Raw genomic sequence first — 19,517 nt, 5'->3', positions numbered from 1 at the left:
GTGCATCATTCCAATTCTGGAAAGTCCTTCCCCCATAGTTCAACAAGGCTTGCCCTAGTCGTCCCCCAAAATCCCTGGCCTCTTTGTCCAAGCTCTGTCTACGCTCCTGCACTCTAGTCCAATCCACTCCTAGTTTGCTACATGCTCTAATAGCTTCTACCGAGTTCCGGAGTCCTGTCTGGCAAGCGACTCTGTCCCCTGCGTTATTGTAATCCCAATTTGGATCGTTTGCTGGCTAACGATTTGTGTTTCCCCCAGTCTGTTGTACAAACTTTGCCTCTTTATTAACTATTTTATCATCTCGCTCGTTTGGTCAGAACAACTCTCTCAAGAGCACTTGGGTATCCCGCCAGTTTGGTCAGAACAACTCTCTCAAGAGTACTTGGGTATCCCGCCAGTTTGGATTATACCCAGTGCATATCTATTAGAAAACAGCTGAGCGCTCCTTTCCGCATCCTCCCTCAACCTGGGCATTTTGCTTGCCCACAATGCTCAATCACTCGGACTCCAGGGTTGGCTAGTAAATACATGCAGTACCACGTGAGGGGGGTTAGCTCCCCCCCCCACCCCGCCCCCGCTGCACTCGCTTGTAGTGTTGCTGCATTAGGTAAAACATTAGCAACCATAGGATGGAGGCCTGCCACGGGAGGAGGGGAAGTCTGAGTAAGAGGAGGAGAGGGACAGATAGACAGATCTTCAGGAGGCGCCACCGGAGGAGTGTAAGGCGGAGCAGTAGCTCCTGGGGCGTTATTTGGGACACCTATATCTGCTGCAGCAAGAGTAGTTTTACAGAGGGTGCCGTTTGTCCTCCTTGGATCTCGCCGGTCCCACATCCAATTATCCCCACACATACCAATAATCCATTCAGTGAGGCTTTTCATCTTCCAATATAAGCTGTAGCAGAGCTCATTTCTTAGAATCGAAGGATCCTTCCTTGGGTTAACCCCCACATTAATTGTAAGATGGACAATCATCCTGACATAAAGGGACAGCTAACTAGCTAGGGATCGATTTGACTGTAACGGCTTTTTTCTCCTTTTTGTTCCTTTTCCTTTTCTAAATTTGGATGTTTGGAGCCAAGAGGGTGCAATGGTGGTTGGCTACACTGCCATCTGGGGTGCCAAAGTGCTGTGGAAACACTTTGATCCTAGGTTTCCAAGAAGCAGAGCCTCACGCACATCTAGCAGCAAAATTTTATTTCTTGAAATGATGGTGCAGCATAGTAACTGCTGGAGCTGGGTGCCTCCAGGGAGGGACCTTGAACAAAGGAATTCTGGCCTAATTAGACCCTTTACAGTTTTATTTCCCACCTGCCAGGGAAGGTCTCCCCCAATCTTCTTTACTGAGTCTTCTTTACTCTCCTTCTGGTTGGTCTTGGCCTTCAGCCCACACTGGTTGCCATGTCCTTGTTTCCCACAGTCCCTTATCTCCTCCGAGGTCAACCCCAACCCACGTGCATCCCATCTTGTCCCCTGCAGTCTACTTTTTAGCCCCATGAGCGAGCTGTGTATCTTTATTAGCTGCTTTTAATGGGTTTGGCCGTTACATGCTCAGCAATGATTCTGGAGTTCATGGACGGTTCGGCCTTGAGGCCTGCATGCGCAGGGTAGGCAGTGGCGATAGAGACAGAGCTGCATGTCATACCCCAGCTCTGCCCTTCCACCTGAGATGCAAGCCCTGAAGACAGCAGGGGCCTGCTCTTGCCCTGCGGTGACTGGAGAGGGCAGGGGAGGCCAAAGCTTTTCTCCCCCTTTCCCTTGGCTATTGTGGGCCAGCAGAGCAGTTGACGCTTTGCAGCAAAACCAAAGTGTGTCAGGCCGCTCTACGCTGGCCTGGCATATTGGAACGAGTGGACACCCCGTCCCCCCCAGGACAAGCCAGATTCATGCGGGCAGCAAGTTTTGCCCCTTGCCTTTGGCTCCCTAAAAAAAGAACACTCACTCCGGCTGAGGAAACGGGGCTGTATCTTTGCGGGAAGCCCAACAAAGCCATGAAGCGGTAGCACAACAGGGGCTGTGCTTGAGGAGTCGAGCTGTCCTGGGGCTGCGGGAGATGCCAGCAATGAGCCAGACCTTCCAGCACACTTGCGTGTGTGCGTGGTGTGCAGCACCATGGCATTGGCACAGCTGCGTCAGCTCTGCTCAAACAGAGTCACGTCCTGGCGGGAGGGTGCCACCTCGCCCATGCTCTCGGGAGCCAGGGACACAGTGCTCCGAGGTGGAATCTTGATGTTCTCCTTGGCACCCTCAGGTTCATGATGGTCTGTGACACCAGGCAACGGACTAAAGGTTCTGCATCATTTTCCAGGGGCTGGAGGGCTGCGAGAGAAAGGCACCGAGCTGAGAACAGACTCCCACCTTTGCAGAGATCCCAGGAATCCCCCCCCAGGCAGGGCCAGCCCCACTCAGCTCTTCCCATGCGGAGGAGGCAGCAGGTAGGACAAATGGATCAGCTGGCACTTGCAGGTCGGCCAAGCCCCAGATGCGCCCCAAATACCCCCTGCTCTCCCCCACATAGGGACACAGAGCCTTCCTCACCTGGGGCAGGCCAGTGAACTGCAGCTCACTTCCCAGCCTCCTCCCTCCTCCCTGCCAGGGCTGCCTGACACAGCGCTGCTCTCACTCACCAGTGCACAGCTCCTGCACCTTCTCCTTCCTCCGCTTCTTCACTTGCTGCCCGATGAGCCCTAGGCAAACACCTCCGCTCACCCCTCATACTCCCCAGCAAGCCCCCAGCAGCACAGCTCCCATCTGGCCTTGCCAGCTTGGCCATGCAGCCTGCTCCCCTTGGGCAAGGCTGGCCCCAGCCCCGTCCCCACGGTGCAGGACCCAGGGACGGTGGGAGGGACTGAAGACCCTCCTGTGTGCCCGTCTGGGTGGGCAGGCATGGCCCTGGGCTTGTGGCTCACCAATGAACCTCACAGCTGCCTCCCGCAAGGATGCGTCCGGGTTCTCCAGGTAAGGCAGGCTCTGGCGCAGGTGTTGCTCCGCTCTGCTCCTGTCCCTCAGCAGCTGCAGACAGCACAAGGACAGGGGGTTGGCACCGAGCCTCCCCAGAAGGCCAGGCCTGTCCCTCCTCCCAGCTCCGGCCTCCTCTTCCTTCCTGTTCACGCCTCCCAGCTAGAAGCTGGCTGGTAGCCAGGTTCAGAGGGAGCAGAGGGCAGAGCGGGGCCTGCGGGTGCTGAGATCCCCGCCATGCTTCTGCCAAGGCCCAGCCAGGCCAGGGGCCCCTTCAGCACCCCAGCGGGCACTTAGAGTAGAGGGCTCTGGGCTGCAGCAGTGCGTGAGGGGCACAGCTGTGCACCCTGCCCACTGGCCATGGCGGCAGGCCTCATCCCGCCACGGCCCCGGGGGCTTTGGCCACGTCCTTACCACGCACTCCCCGATCTTCCATGTCTCCGCTCTTCTGGCCAGCTGCTTGAGCTCCTCCCACTTGAGGAACTGTGCAGCGCTCACCAGGGCTTCCTGAGAGGCCTGCAGAGCAACAGAGACCAGGAGATGCCACCGCAGCCACGGCAGGACACCCTGGGTCCCCCTCGTCTTGGCAAGGCTCCCAGCCTTTCCCAGCCCCAAATGGCACGACGCAGCGTGCCACTAGGTCTGGCCCTCCCTGAAGGCAGAGGCAGCTCTGCCTTGTCCTTTGGCACACAGGAAGCTGCACCTCATGCTGCCATGCGTTCCAAGGCACACTTGGCAGCAGCCCTTGCCTTGCTGCTCACCTCCACCCACGGCATGTCAGCATTGCTTCCCCAAAACACTGCTCCCTACCTGGGCCACTCTCTGCACCTTGTCACTCATGTGGAGGAAGAGCGGCACCAGGCTCCTCTGTGCATGCTGCTTCAGGTTCCGTTTGTTCTTCCCCACCACAATCTCCAGCAGGTCTTTGAAGAGGAGCATGGAGAGCTCTCGCACTCTGCTGTCTTCCTGCAGGCAGGGAGGAGAGGAGGGGAGGCCTCAGCAACGACTCCAGGAACGGGGCCCGACAAGAGCGTTTGCCGTGGCAAGGCCTCGTCCTCTCCGGGCACAACTGTCCCCCAGCCCGGCCAGAGGTCGGAGCTGAGGACAAGCCTCTGCTGAGGCAGCCTGGACAATGAGGGTTGTCGGCAGCAGCACGACAAGCCTCCCTGGGCTCTGTCTCCCTCTCCCTCTGGAGGGAGCTTCTTGGATTTCCCGAGGCCTCCATCAGGGCCCCCGCACACAACAAGAGGACAGAAAGGGACAGCCCCGCGGCACGGCCTCTCCCTCGCTCTCTAGCCTGCTCCTACCTCTCTGCTCATCGCTGCCCCAGGCCACGGCAAGCGCCGCACGCAGTCAAGCACGAGACGCAGCAGCCGAGAGCAGACAGGGGGCTGGTTTGCTCTACTCCCACAGCCCTGGACACCAAGGCCAGCACAGGGCATGGGCTGAGAACCACAGGGCAAAAGGTTTCCTGACATACAGCAGGGCCTGTGCGGGGACGTGCCAACAGGCACGTATGCAGAGGGGCACACAGCACCCAGACCACGCATACGGACCCCTGGACACACCAGCAGAGCCCCGGCTCTCCCATCAGCCTTACGTCATCAAAGCGAGGCAGAAGCTTCTCGGCCAGCTGCAGAACAATCGGGTTGGAGCCCTTCTGTTCCAGGTAGCTGAGGATGTTTCTCAGCAGCATCAGGCTTCCCACACGCACTTCCCTGCAAGCATCCTGCAGCCACTCCATGCTGTCTGGGAGCAGGCTCTGCATTCTCCTTTTCTGTGGGAAACACACAACTTTCTTTGTGGGAAGCAAGGCCAGACCCCCCCCCGCCCCGCCCGCCCAAAAGTGCTCTGCCTGCTCTTTTCCCATCAGGGCTCAGTGGCCAGGGCCAGGGCTCTGCACACACGCAGGCCTTGGGCACAGAGGCTGCAGTGCAGGGCACAGATCTCCAAGGGGGCCCTCAGCATGCACTGGCCTCTGTAGGGAGCAAAGCTGCTGCCTCAAGGCCCAGGAGCAGCTGGCTGCCTTAGCCCGGCCCTGTGCTCCAGCTCATTGTCCCTCTCCCAGATCTTCCCGCTGGGCACTGGTGCCTTTCTCCTTGTGCAGCACGGCCAAGGGCCTGGCATGACACTCGGGGCAGATGAATGGGGCAGCGGAGACTTGGGAGCAGCTACCACACCTCCGGATTGCCAGCCAAGTCCAAGCCACTCTCTGACCCAGTGTCTCCTGTCAAGCCCCAGGCTGCCAGCATGGCTTCACCCGCCTGCCCCCCTCCTCACCATCTTGGGTCTATTCAACAGGGCCACGAGGCCTCTGAACGCCAGTCTGCGCATCTCCAGGCTCTCACTCTGCGCATAACCCTGGACGAGTGGCAGGACCTCCTCATCCATGTCGGCAAGGTCAGGGCATTCCAGCAGCTGAAATGGACACAGCACTGAAAGACTGGCACAGCCGGCAGCACTGCCCGCAGCGTGCAGCTCTCCATCCCACCCACCATCCAGGGCAAGGGCACCAGGCCCTCACAAAGCTCAGCCCAAACACAGCAGGCATTGTGCAGACACCCCTGGGCCCTGCTCACAGCCCCGCGCCTCACGGCACACTGCACACACTGCTCGCCTCCTCCTCCCGTCCCCTGAACCCTCCGCAGCCTCTTGTTCTCATCCCTTGGAGGAGCAATTGAACACAGACAGCTGCCACAAAGCAGGCACGAAATACAAGTGCTTACGAGTGGTCGCCCAGCAGAAACGAGCCAAGGCCGGGGCTACTAACAGGAGCGTATGCATTGCCCCAGCTCCATTCACCAGCATCACCCCACACGCATGTGCACAAGCGAGCACAGCATTTAGAGGCCCCTCCAGAGAGGCACTGCTTGCCATGAGGCCCACCTCGACAAAGAAAGCCATGACGGGCAGCTGATGAAACTGGTCCTCCCTCCTCAGCAGCCTTGCCAGCTGGCGGAAGATCCAGCGACGCAGGTGACTGGCAGCCCCCCTCATTGCTCTGTCAGAGGCAAGAAGGCAGTGTTGGGCCTCAGCCGAGCAGGCAAACCTCCTCTGGCATCGCTCTGCTTGGCACGCAGCTCCTGCAGCCAGCGGCATTTGCTCATGGAGCACTGCTCTTGCCCTACCACACCTTGCCATTAGAAAGTCAGCGTCAGGCATCATTACGTTCCTTTTGGTGGGAGACCGGAGAAACAGCCTTCCTGCCCAGGCGGCATGGCCTGCCCACACATCCCCTCTCCTGCCCGCTTTGGATTCCTGTGCCCCTGGGCCCTCCCCAGGTTCTCCTGCGCACGACCCTCTCCCACAGCTCCTAACACCACCTGCTCCCCCAGCAGCTCTCCAAGCTGGGCAGCATGGCAGCTCCCAGGGCCCTTCTGCTGGGCGAGCCCTTGCCACAAGGGCTGAGGCTGCAGCCTCTTTCTTGGAGAAGTGGCGTTCCCCCTCCCCCACCAAGAAGCACATGGGGAGGCACACCCCACAGCCAGGGAAGAGGTGCTGGGCCAGAGCAGGCCGGAAAGGGCTCTACCTGGCCAGCACCACCACTCCCTTCTGGGAGGTGTCCGCATGCAGAAATAGGTCCCAGCCGCCCTTCCTCTCAACAGTCACGGCTACGGTCTCATAGTGGGTGCAGCGCAGCAGACTTTTCATGGCCTGCACGGCGCACCTGCATGCAGAGCAAAGCCCAGGTCACACTGGCAGCCCGGCCCTGCCTCCAGGTGCAGCGCAGAGACAGGGCGAGCGGGATCGAGCACCTGACGTGGCTGGTGGGACGGGACTCATCCCGTTGGCATTCCCTCAAGAAGATATTTGCTTCCTGGTGGCTGAACTCTGCTGTGAAGACCATCTGCAAGAGCAGCGCCAGGAAGAGCTGGGGGAAAAACGCCTTCACCGCCTCTGGGCAGACGGGCTCCCGGATGATCTCACACAGTGCCCTCGTTGCCTGCAGAAAACACTCAGTCACACCTCTCACTCCCGAGCAGTCCCCGGCATGCTTCCACAGCCCTCCAGGTGGGAGGCTCGAGCACAGCCTTGGAGCATGGGAAATGCAGCTGGAGGCCTCAGCCTGGCTGCCTGACCAGGGCCAGCGCCCGCAGGCTCTTGGGCCTCAGCTCCTGGTTGTACACAGTGAGCCTTCCTGCCTCAGCATGACCATCAGCTCGGCAGGCTTCGTGTAGCGTGCACGCTCGGCCAGGCTCCCTGTCCCAGGCCGTGCTGCCTGCCCAGGTTTTGCAGGAGCCCTACTCCTGCCCCTCACCTTGCCCCCAACCCGACCCTGGCTTTCCAGCCTGCTGAGCGAGGTCGGCGGATGCAGGGACAGCGTCGGATGGAGATTTCCTGGGCATGGCCAGCCTGGCTGTTGGTGTGCAGAGAGGCCAGGCAGCACTTGGCAGCCCTGTGCGCTGGCACAGTCGGAGGCCTGGCGCTGGCCATGTTGTAGCCATGGGCCCAGGAGAGGTCCCTGCTTGGGGGCACACGGGCAGCGGAGAGGGGGAGGGGGCCCAGGGAGGCAGGCACCAGCCTGGGGGCACGGGAGGCCTCGTCCCCTAACTCACGGCCAGCGGAAGGATGCAGTTGTTGTCCCTGTCGGAGCTGGACTGCTTGCGCAGTGGCCGCTCCTCCAGCAAGCTCAGCAGCTCCCGCAGCATGTCCGGCGCAAGCATCGGCTTATCCATCAGCACCTTCCACATGCTCACGGCAGTGCTGCAGGCCCAGAGCGCCTTGTCAGTGGCACTTCCTTGGCCGCAGCACCGTAGCCTGGGCCAGCCCTGGAGGTCCCCAGCTGTGTGCCAGCCCTGCCCCTGCCCACCCCCTCCTCCCTGGCAGCCCCAAGAGGGTCCTGCCCAGGCAGGCAGCACATGACCAAGCTGAAGCCCCTTGCGCGGCAGGGAGCGTGCAGAGCCGCTGCGCTCTGCGGCTCAAGGCAGGGACACTTGCTCAGCTCTGGCTCCTCAAGGCCTGCTTGAGGCACCAGGGCTGGGAAACGGTGGGCGAGACACAGGGCCCTGCCCCTCAGCCGTGTGCTGGCCATCTGCTTGCCTCTGGCCCTCTTTGGGCCCTTCTCCCCATGGCCAAGGAGCCACTGGAGCCCGTCCAGGCTGACGGGCCCCATACCTGTTGCACAGTGGCGAGCAGTACAGCAGGCTCACGGTCACCTCGCTGGGCTCCAAGCAGGCCAGCTGGCAAAGGGTCTTGTTTAGGGTGACCCGGGCCGACAGCTCCCTCACATACTTGACGTTCCTGTAGAGGCACCTTATGATGCGTGGCACCTGGAAGACACAAGGCGGACGGTGAGGCTGCTCCCAGAGAGCAGCCAATACCCCAGCTCCCACTCACTTCTCCTTCCCTCTCCACCACTCCCACCGCTCCTTGCTGCCTTCCAAGGGGCTCCGCTGCCCACGAACACTGGCTCTCGGCGGGGAAACAGCGCCCCAGAGGGTCGAGCCCCACGCACGCCAGCCCCAGGCTCCTTACATCTTCCAGCACAGAGAAAGCGTCCAGCAGGAACATGGTCAGCATGTGGGAAGCCACCTCCGTATTGTAGGTGCTGCAGTTCCTCATGCCCTCGATGGCTGTGACAATGACGTCTGTCCTTTCGGAAGGCTGCAGGTTTTTCACAAACAGCTGGGGCAGAAAGGACCCAGGAGAGAAGAAATGTCACGCTGCGGGCCGCACTACTGCTGCTTAGCTAAGCAGTGGATGTGGCTCTGGAGAGAGGTGCGGGGCAGTGCTGGCACCGTGGCCCAGGAGAGCCAGGAGCACGCGCTGTGCTGGGTAGCAGCAGCATGGGGCATGTGGCCAGAGGGCCACCAGGGCAAGGCAGGATGCTCGGGAGCAGGCTCACAGTGCACTGGCTCTGCAGGCAACCCTAGCTTGCCGGTGGCCAGCAGGCTGCAGCTGCTGCTGGGACTCTTGGAGCCAAGCCTCTGGCTAGTCCCCCCGCTCAGGGACAGCGGGAGACACAGCAGTGAGAGCAGGGCTGCTACCAGGCAGCAACCAGTACTCTAGGTGCCACTCAGAGCTGCTTCCTTCTCCACCACCACCTCTGCATCAACCCCAAGGCCCCCTCAGCCCCACTCGTTAGGCATCCCTTTGCTCATCCACGTCTCCTCAGGACCCCATGGCCAACAGTCCCAGCAAGGGAAGTGCTCCTCACCCTCATGATCACGCTCATGTTGCTCGTCCACGAAAGGCAGAGCTCATTGTCGGCTTCCCTCTCCTTCTGGGGCTCCACATACTCTGGATCATCCTGCAGCATCGCCCGGCCTGAACAGCAGCAGAAAGACACAGCGGTCAGCAGGAGTCATGCAGAGCTGCAGCTGGCAGACTCATGGCATCAGAGAGAAACCAGCCTGGCAGAGACAAAGGGCATGCCACGAATGGATGGGGAGCAGGATTCCCAGGGAGGGTCGGGGCCTATTCCAGGGCAGAGAAGGGCAACTGCTTCAAAGGGTACCAAAAGCCTCACGGGCTTTCCGGTGCGAAGCCCGACACAAGCCGTAGCCTCTGAGCAGGGGCTGCTGAGCGTTTTCCAGGCCAGTGGTATCCAGGACAGGTACTAAGAGCCCACTCCCCTGCTCCTACATCAGCCGCGCCTCCTGCTCCTTTGCCTCACTGAGCAGAGGGGCCGAGGCAGTGCGATGCCTTCCCCGGCCTTGCCAGCGTGGCTGCGTGCAGAAGCACACAGCCCAGCACAGCTTCTCTTACGTTTTCGCTGCACGACGAATCTGAAGAGGCAATGAAGAGCATCCAAGGCCCCGCCCTTGGTCTCCGCGTCCTCGTAAGCACAGCAAAGGATGAGACAGCCCACCAGCTGTCCCAGCATCGGCACGGGGATCTTCCCATAGCAGGCAGGGCTCTCATCCACTCCTCCAAAGGGGTGCCACACCTGGGCAAGGCGGGTGGGACAGGTAGAAGGGCTGACGGGAGGCAGTCGCCACCAAAGCCCTGAAGCCAAGACTCTGCCCAGGCATGGATCCCAGCAGAGCCAAAGCTCTCGAGGGCCCTGCAGGCCTTGCCTCCCAAAGCAGCAGCCCAGCAAAGGCAGCACTGCCAGGCTGCGGCTCACATCATGCTCCGCGCGCACTGCTCCCCTGCACAGGGCTGGGGGCACAGCTGGCTCCTGCGACAAAGGGACTGCAGAGAAAAGCCCATGGAGAGAGGGCCAAAGAGCTTTGCTTCAGGGCAGAGCCTTGCTCAGTGCCTTAACCTGTGCCCACGCTTCCCTCCGAGGGACCCCCTGAGCTGCACTGTGCTCTGGGCTGCTGCAAAGGGCCAAAGCGGGGGCTGCACGGTGCTTGGCTCCTTACCTCCAGCGAGGAATAGTTGGCCAGCAACTTGCTCAGCCTCCCAATCCTCCCCACGGCCCTCTCACGCACAGCTGCTCTCTCCGTCTTGGTGAAGGGCAGCAGCATCTGCAAGGAGAAAGGCTACTGCTCTGCCCGGGGAGCTGACGCCCACTCCAGCAGAAGCAGCTCTGCTAAGCGCCTGCCTGCAGTCCTACAGTGCACCAAGGCTTCCTCGGAGCTAGAGCCAAGCCTGGAATGGCCTTCCTGCCCCTACAGGCCCCAGCCTGCAAGGCCCACCTTGCCCTCAGGCAGCCAGCCACACCCAAGCCCCCTCCCAGCCTCTGCTCCTGGCCATGCACATGGCCCCGGGTGCCCTCTTCAGGATGGCAGGCCTTTCAGGCCACACCTTCCCTAGGGGTCTGCAGTGGGCAGCCTGGCCTCCGGCCTCCTGGCATGGCAGAAGAACCAAGCTTCCGGCCTCGGCTCCCCTTGCAGCACGGGCAGCTCCCAGTGGGTCTCTGCCCCATTCCGATCTGGCAAGGAAAGCACAAGGCACGCGGAGGCAGGGGGGCAGCAGCACCAGCTGCCATCAGTGCAGTGCCTAGAGAAGAAGGGTGACATTCCTCCCACTGCTTTGGTGCAAGGAGAGCTTTGGGGGCAGAGGTGGCCCAGGAGTGCTCATGGGGGCAAGGTGTTCCCAAGAGCCTGGAGGATGTTTGGGGTGGGAAGGGACTTGGGCTGTAGCCAGGGGGCACTGGGCTCACAGAAGAGCCCAGTGGGGAACCTCCGCTCACCCAAGCGAGAAACGCCCCCTGCCTGCAGCGTGCTGCCTGTACATGGCACTCGGGGGGGGAATGTCCACTCGAGGGTGTCACTTCCCTCTGGGCTGAGGAACAGGCCCAATGCAGCCCACTCTTTGCAAATGCCACACCTGCAAGATCTTCTGCAGCTCCAGGAGGCTGGAAGTGGCCGACTTGAGCACCAGCACCTCCAACATGTTGTCCATGGCATCGAGGGTCTGCAAGGAGGACAGGGGGTTGTGGCATTCCTTCCCCACTGCCTCTGACCCACAGCAGACTCAGTTGAACCCCTGCTGCCCAGCGAGGACACCCGCTGCCCTGCACGGGCCAACGAGAGGCCTCAGGGCAGGAGACCTGCTGTGCACGGACCAGCCCCTGGGCACTGCCCATGGCCCAGCCCACGGGAAGGGCATGAAGGCAGGAGGGTGGGAAAACAAAGCTGAGATCCTGCCCAGCCTTGGAGCTGACAGTCACCTCTCAGCACAGCGGAGCCAGGGGCAAGCCCAGAGGGGCTGGCGGGCTCCCTGTAGCTCACCCAGCACCTACCTTGGAGTAGAGGGACATGTCCACGGTCTCCATGTCTTCTCTTGGAGGAAGCAAGAAGACACTCTTGAAGCAGGCATGGAGAAGGCTGCTCTTTTTGCCCTCCAGAACCGGCTCCACTGCACTGCAAAGAGAGAGCGAGAGAGAGAGAGAGATGCCTGTTGGACACTGGTGCTGGGAGCAGTGCCTGGATGCCCTGGGGAGGTGGCTGTGGGCCGCTGGGGCAGGAGTCCCCCGGCTGCTACAGAGAGCACGTGAGGGAGCCCTGCAGGGAGGCACCTCCTCCCTCCATGAACTGGCCCAGGGCCAGAGGAGAGCCCAGGCAGCTAGGCCTCCCCCCTTCTCTACCACCTGCCTCCCCTTCTGCACTACAAGCCAAGGGGCCCTGGGGAGCTGCAGCAGGCAACCCTCTGCCCTCCCATCTGCCCTACTGACAAGCCTGGGCCAGGGGAGAGCAGAAGCGCAGCAGACAGCACCGCCAGCCTCCTCCCACCATGGTGCACACCTCCCAGCCAGGGACGGTGCCATCAGGCACATGCTGTGCACAGGTCCTGGCCAAACCAGGGGCTCTGCTAGCTACCTCATTGCCGTGATAGCAAGCATGGCTTGCTGGCGCACTGCTGTGCCCAGGCGCTCCAAGGGCTCCTCTTCCAGCAGCACCTGCACAGCACAACCGGCAGTCAGCGCGGCAACTGCCATCACCCAGCACCAGCAGACCCAGGGCCCAGCTGGCCTTGCCCCTGTCCTCACACCTGCTGCCTCTCCCCTCACCTCGATATGCTCGGCCAGCTCGTGTCGGCAGCAGAACACCTCCAGGCCCCAGGACAAGGTCTTGGCGCTGCTGCCTCCACAGAGGGTGCCGATGGACGCTAGAAACTTCAGCTTCTGCGCCTCTTGCTGACAGACGGGGAAGAGAGACAGAGTGAGCGCGAGAGGGGACAGGAAAGGCCAGCAGGACCAGAGCAGCCAGGGGGCTGCAGTGCTGGGCGGGACCCCGGACGGCAGCAGCTCTGCACAGCCAGCACCTCCCCAGCAGCCTGCCAGCAGACATGGGCGGACCCGCAGGGAGACCCAGGCACAGCCCCCATGGAAATGGCTGCACTTACCTGTTCTCGGCCACCCACAAAGGCCTGGATGAAGTCCAAGGCTTCCTCATCCTCTCTGGACAGCTCGGACCAGCTGCTGATGGAAAACCTTGCACCTGAGAAAGGAAGAGAGCCGGGAGCACTGCAGAGATGGAGGGCAGGCAGCAGAGAGCCGCGCAGTGAGCTCTGCCCGCCGGCCAGCCATGGGCCTGCTCCCGGGCACGCAGTCTCCCCCAGGCTGCTCAAGGCTGCACGGTGCCCAGCACATGAGCTGCCCTGCTGCAGCCAGCCAGCCAGGGCAAACCTCAACTGCACCAGGCTGGGGAACGTGCTGCCAGACAGGCAGCATCCCTCCTCCTGCCACGGAGCTGCCGCTCGCTGCCCGTCCCAGGCAGCAGGAGCTGCGTCCATCTGCGCTCTCCCTCCTGGGCGCATGCTGCGCTGGGGCCAGCTCCCAAGCCCCGAGCGGGCCCTGGCATCCGGGCACCGCTGTGCCACCACCCCGGGCACCCCGACACCACGTGCTGGGGAGATGGGAGCCCGGCGCAGAGCAGGGTGCGCTCCCCGGCCCTCACCCCAGCCCGGCCCAGCCCCACGGGGGCTCACTCACCTCTCCGCCACGCCTGGGACTCGAACCCCTCCAAGGGCCTCGAGGCAGAGCTGCTCTCCTCGGCAACCCTGTCCTGCTCCTGGGATGCCCGGCGCGGGCAGCCGTACTCCTGCTCCCAGGCCACCCGTGGGCGGCTGGGGGGTCTCTCCGCCATCCTGCGGCACGGAGCAGAGGCAGGAGGGGGACACTTGTTTAATGCAGAGCTGGGGAGGGTCCCCACGGGGGTGGGGGCAGCGCAGTCAAAGGTCCCCGCGCCCGTCCCGGCCCTGGAGCCAGCTCTCCTGCGCCTCAGCCCCTGCCGCAAGGTCCTGCCCCCGCCACGGCCGAGGGCCCCCGCAGCCCCGTGGCACTGCCGAGCCCGGCCCCGTCGCTCTCACCCGCAGCAGGAGCTGGCAAGGCCTCAGCAAACGCCTCGACTCCGCGGGGCTGCCGGGGCGGCAGGGAAAGACGCGGCTGCGCTCGGGGGCTCCTCCTCGAGCTCCACGCGCTCCTGCCCTCTCCCGTCGCCGTCCGCCCGGACACTGCCCGCACCTGACAGCGCCGCCGGTGTCACAACGGGGGGGGGTCACAATGGCCCCGCCGGGGGCGGCTCTGAGGTCACCTCTGCTGCGCGAGCTGCTCCAGCAGCAGCAGCCGGCGCCGCCAGGGGCTCCAGGGCCACAGCGCGGCCGCCCCGGGCAGGAGGGAGCTGGGGCAGGGCAGGGCGAGGCAGCTCGAGGGGCCGCGCGCGGCTCCCCATGGCCAGCTCCCTCCTCTTTCATCCCCGGCTGCCCACGCCTGGCCGCACTCACCTGCTCACCACTAACCACCAGCACCACTTCAAAACCTGACCCCACCGTACCTCTTGCCCCAATCCCCTCCTCTCATCCCTCACCCCAAACTCTAACCCTCCAGCCACAACCCAGACCTCCAACCCCTTTCCCTAACTCTTGCTCCAGCCCTCACCGGCATCTCCAACCCTCAGCCCTAGACAACAAATGCTAGCCGTCACCCCAGCCCTCACCCCTGCCATAGCCCACTCCCCCACAAAGCTAGCCAACGCTCACAGCAAGCACCAGAAACCCGCAGCACAACCACCAAACCTCGCCCCACGCCTCACCCAACCCCTCACCCCATGCAGCCAGCTCTCGTCCCCAGCCCTGCCCTCAACACCAGCCCCCAAGCACCAACCCCAGGGACATGCCCGAACCCCCACTGCCAGCCCCAACCCCTTCTCCCGCCCGGCACCTGGCCCCTTCTCTGCACGGCACAGGTTATTGGCCTTGCCAGTTCTGCTGGCCCCCGGGGCCGTGGCAGGGCTCCCAAGTGGGCGGAAAACCACACGGACGTCGGGCAAAGAGCTGGTGAGCAGCCTGGACTGCTTCAGGCTGGAGCACATTGTACGGTGTAGAAATTATGCCCTCCACTCCTGCAAGTAGGAGGATGTTGGCCCGTTCAGCTGGCACGGTTGGAGCTGGAAAAGGATGCCTGCCCGTTGTCTAAAAGAAATTGTTGTAAAACCTAAAACCTTTTCCCTGTGTTTTACAAAAGCAAAACAGCTAACCTCGTGTGAACTCAAGGAGCAATTTCTCTGGGAGGACTGTATGAAAACTGAGGGGTTTTTTTGTTTGTTTTGAGGAGAAAAGCACTCTTTCTTTTCCAAACCCTTGAGTTGGTGTTCTTTGACCTTCATACGTGAGTCGATTTCAGCCTAGAAGGCTCTTTTCCCACCGGTAGGTGTTGATGTTGACAGAGGCACCGCTGTGCTTTCTAGTGTGGCATGCTAGCACCTATTCCAAGAAGTGGAACTCTCTCTGCTTATTGCGTTGTGGCCAAGCAATACATCCGCACAATGGAAGAAGGTTGAGGGCAGAAGCCTGGCTGTGACTGACCACAGGTGTTGCCAAGAAAGCTGGATGAATCTCAGCACAAAGGGCACCACAGGCTGGCCTTTGTTTTAAGGCATGCCCTGGACTCCTGCAAGCACCTGAAGGCTGGAAATCCATCCTTCCAGGAGCAGAAACGATGAGCAGTAGAGGGAATGTGCTGCGCAGGTGAGCTGCAGCTGGTGCAGCAAGCATTGCTGGTTTGAAGCGGTGGCTTGCTCCTTTGCCCTTTCCCAGAGAAATGCAATCTGATAATGGATGACATCTGTAAGAACAAAGAACTGCAAAGGTGGAGTTCTTCCCGTGGAGTCCAGTGGACTTTCCACCTACCGTGTCGAGCTCAATGCAATGGGGGAGGAGAAAGATGCAATGGATGAGAGAAAGGACAGCAATGCAAGAGTGACTCTTCTCTCTTAGAATACTTCTAAGTGGGGATTGGATTTGTGGGAAGTCTGAAGTTGGCTACGTAAGTGACACCCTCCCACCATGGGAAGTGTCAGAGAAGGACATTGTATCTGATTTAGCTTCAGCTTAGTCTCAGGGCCTAAAGTAGATGAAGCCTGCGGGCCTCAAGGCCGAACTGTGAATGAACTTGAGAAACATTGCTGGCAATGTAGCTGCAAAACCATTTATGACCAGCTACTAAGGCTACAAAAGGGGCTAATGAGGATGTAAAATAGGATGCAGGAGACAAGATGGGATGCACGTGGGTTGGGGTTGACCTTGGAGGAGATAAGGGCCTGGGCTGTAGGCCAGGAGCTGTCCGAAGGAGAGAGAGAGCAGTCAGAAGGGGAGAGACCAGTGACTCAGAAAAGAAGACTGGAGGAGACTGTCACTGGCAGGTGGGGAAATAAGACTGCAAAGGGTCTGATTAGCCCAGAATGTCTTTGTTCAGGGTCCCTGCGTGGAGGCAGCCAGCTCGAGCTGTTACTTCCTGTACTGTCATTTATTCTTGTAATTCATGTCAAAGAAATAATTAATTCTGCTCCTATATGTGCATGAGACTCTGCTCCTCGGAAACCTAGGGTGGGGCCATGTCTACAACAGGAAGTCCCCTAGATGAGGGGTTTGTGTCAGTAGCTGCACAAATTCCTTTGCAAACACTGTCAAGGTCCTGGAGAATCACCGATCACAGGACGGCTGAGGTTGGAATGGACCTCTGGAGATCATCTAGTCCAACCCCCCTGCTCAAGCAGGGTCCTCCAGAGCACATTGCCCAGGACCCCACCCAGATGGCTTTTGAGTATCTCCAGGGAAGGAGACTGCACAGCCTCTCTGGGCAACCTGTGCCAGTGCTCCGTCACCCTCCCAGCCCAGAAGTTTTTCCTCCTGTGCACATGGAACTGCCTGTGGTTCAGTTTGTGCCCGTTGCCTCTTGTCCTGTCACTGGGCTCTACTGAGATCCCCTCTCAGTCTTGTCTTCTCCAGGCTCTACAGGCCGAGCTCTCGCAGCCTTTCTTCACAGGAGACATGCTGCAGTCCCCTCATCATCTTTGTAGCCCTCCGCCGGACTCTCTCCAGTAGGGCCATGTCTCTCTTGTACCCTCTTTCCAGCAGGTCAACCCCCAGCCTGTCCTGGGCCATGGAGTTCTTCCTCCCTACGTGCAGGACCCTGCACTTGCCTTTGTTGAACTTGAGAAGGTTCCTCTCTGCCCATGAGGTTGTGATTAAACAAGGTTGTGGCTCTTTTTCTGGATGGTGGACGGGTGGGATGGCAGTAGGACAAGGAGTCATGAGGGGAGGAAGGGGAATTCCATTAACTTCTGCACCTGGGTTAGGTTCTTGGGAGGGTTATTATTGTGGGAAGTGAGGACATATGCAGCGTGAGTGCCCAAGCTGTGCACGAATTCAGCCACAGTCAGGGGTGAATCCTCCTTCGGGAGAAAATCAAGATGTAGGCCGAACTGATGAATGACTAGTTGAGGAGGAATATCCTTGTGCTTGTATTCGATGTGTATGTATGTTTTTGGATGCAATCCCTTTGGCTAGTCAGGGCTGCATAACCAGGAAAGTGGCTGGAAAGCAAGTAACCTTTCTAGTGGCTACAGGGGCTACTTTATCTCTCAAGCCATGGAGCTCAATGACAGTCCTTCCGAGATGGGTGTGTTATAAAGGTCCGCAGGCATTCACCACTAAGTCAGAGTCAGACTCTTATGCGATCGTTTGTTTCAGCTGGAGCTGGGTGCCTCCAAAGAGGGACCCAGAACAAAGACATTCTGGGCTAATTATACTCCTTCCAGTCTTATTTCCCCGCCTGCCAGTGACAGTCTCTTCCAGTCTTCTTTCCTGAGTTGCTGGTCTCTTTCCTTGTAAATGGATTGTGTCTACATCCCAGGACGGTTGCTGTGTTCCTGCTTCAAAGTGCCTTATCTTATCCGGAGGCTAACCGTGACCTCTGTCCATTGTGTTCTGTATGTTGGAGGGCTGATTCTGGCTGCTTCTGCAGTTGTTGCGTCAGCAGCAGCCCACAGGTTCGGTAAAAGCTTCGGCCTGCAGGCTTCAGGGCATTATTTTAAATAAAATAATTACTTATTTAAATGATTTTACAGCATAGAAACAGCTCGAAGTGGGTGCCTCTGGAGAAGGACACCGGACAAAGAAATTCTGGGGTAATTAGACCCCTTACAGTTTTATTTTCCCACCGGCCAGTGAAGGCCTCCTCCAATCTTCTTTACTGAGTCAGTGGTCTCTCCCCTTCTGATTGGTGTCTCTCTCCTTCTGACAGCTCCTGGCCTACAGCCCAGGCTGGATGCCATGTCCTTGTTTCTCCCAGGCCCTTATCTCCTCCAAGGTCAAGCCCAACCCACGTGCATCCCATCTTGTCTCCTGCAGTCTACTTTGTAGCCTCATGAGCTAGTTTTGTATCTTTGTCAGCTAGTTTTAACTGGTTTGGCAGTTACAACATTGGCAAGGTCACATCCTTCGCAAAGTTTCTGGAGTTCAAGGACAGTTCAGCCTTGAGGCCTGCAGGCTTCATCTACTTTAGGCACTGATGCTAAGCAAGAGTGAGACTTATGCGAAGCGGAAGCTAAATCGGCTACAATTTCCTTCTCCAACAGTCCTCCCTTGGTTTCTATGAGCACACCTGCTGGATACATATATTGGGGTAGAGTATTTGTGCACATCATAGAGGAGAATGTGAGGCACTTTTTCTCCCTTTTTTTTTTTTTTTTGTGAAGTTTACCTTAGATTAAATAATCTAATGAAAAGGCACCCAGGTGTTGCTGGGTTGTTAAGAAAGCCTTACTGCACGGATTTGGTTTGGAGACTCAAGAACTGAGATGCAGCTGTGCTTTTGCAGCCGGGCACTAATTCGTGAAGCACAAAGTATAGGCATTCCTCTTTTTCGATTGTAATCCCGTTCCCAATAGTGCATTATGACAAACAAGAAGTTACGTTACCATTTTTAGTTATTGAAGGCAGAACACTGAAGGAGATAAGCCCGCCTTAACTAGGATAATCCTTCTGTTAAGCAAACATGAAGATGGTACTGCTCTTTTGGAAGTTTGTCTGCAGCTCTTGAAAAAGCAGGTATCTCCCTAAGAGACAGCATCTCGAAGATGTACACAATATGCTAAACATTTCTCTCTCCTCAGAGTTTCTGGATTCCCCTGTCTCTAGTCACTGTGAATACTGTCCACCCTCCCAAGCTGATCCGCTTGCCTGGGGGCTCCTTACTCCTGGGGGCCTTCTTGGACAAAGGAGACATTCTCTCTGCATACGTCCTACATTGCCACAGAAATAACATTCCGGTCCCTCACTGTCTGCCCGTCTTCTCCTGTCCCCTTCTCGTCCTTGCCCTTGGCATTGCCCTAGCCTTCCTCGGCCTCCTCTGTCTCTTCCTCTACCCCTTCCTCTAATTTGCAAGTTCCGTGCTGAAGCTGCTGCTAAGAGATTAGCCTCTTCTTGGTTTTCCTTTTTCCGTTCCTTTGCCTGCTTCCCTTGCTGTTTCTCCTCTCGCCCGTCATAGACCAATACTGCCACGCTTAAAATCCTTTGTGAAGTTTCTCCTTGCCACCCTGGCATGTGCTCCTTCAACTCTTTTGGGCTATCCGGAGCGGCCTGATGGACAAAGACACTAATGGCTAGTGCATCATTCCAATTCTGGAAAGTCCTTCCCCCATAGTTCAACAAGGCTTGCCCTAGTCGTCCCCCAAAATCCCTGGCCTCTTTGTCCAAGCTCTGTCTACGCTCCTGCACTCTAGTCCAATCCACTCCTAGTTTGCTACATGCTCTAATAGCTTCTACCAAGTTCCGGAGTCCTGTCTGGCAAGCGACTCTGTCCCCTGCGTTATTGTAATCCCAATTTGGATCGTTTGCTGGCTAACGATTTGTGTTTCCCCCAGTCTGTTGTACAAACTTTGCCTC

The 19,517-nt window shown here is 59.1% G+C and overlaps 1 protein-coding gene across 1 annotated transcript; it reads right to left on the bottom strand.

Moving 5' to 3' along the window:
- Positions 1-1,182: 1,182 nt before the first annotated feature.
- Positions 1,183-7,655, bottom strand: LOC138061340 (maestro heat-like repeat-containing protein family member 7). Its single transcript, XM_068910641.1, has 11 exons — positions 7,514-7,655; positions 6,713-6,900; positions 6,487-6,624; positions 5,844-5,958; positions 5,238-5,375; positions 4,558-4,734; positions 3,768-3,923; positions 3,372-3,473; positions 2,909-3,011; positions 2,627-2,686; positions 1,183-2,318 (listed from the first exon to the last, which is right to left on the bottom strand). The coding sequence occupies exons 1-11, from the start codon at positions 7,646-7,648 to the stop codon at positions 2,152-2,154; spliced, it is 1,479 nt and encodes a 492-aa protein (XP_068766742.1). The 5' UTR covers positions 7,649-7,655; the 3' UTR covers positions 1,183-2,151.
- Positions 7,656-19,517: the final 11,862 nt, after the last annotated feature.

Source organism: Struthio camelus, chromosome 16 (assembly GCF_040807025.1).
Source record: "Struthio camelus isolate bStrCam1 chromosome 16, bStrCam1.hap1, whole genome shotgun sequence".
In the NCBI taxonomy this organism is placed as follows: Eukaryota; Metazoa; Chordata; class Aves; order Struthioniformes; family Struthionidae; genus Struthio; species Struthio camelus.
Note: the sequence above shows the minus strand (reverse complement) of the source record. Positions and strands in the feature narration are given on the sequence as shown.

Coding starts and splice junctions, on each gene's coding strand:
- LOC138061340 (XM_068910641.1), bottom strand. CDS start 7,648: ATGTGGAAGGTGCTGATGGATAAGCCGATGCTTGCGCCGGACATGCTG. Junction 5,959..6,486: donor GGAGTGGTGGTGCTGGCCAG/GTAGAGCCCTTT, acceptor TGCCTCTGACAG/AGCAATGAGGGGGGCTGCCA. Junction 3,924..4,557: donor TTCTGCCTCGCTTTGATGAC/GTAAGGCTGATG, acceptor CCCTGCCTGCAG/GAAGACAGCAGAGTGCGAGA.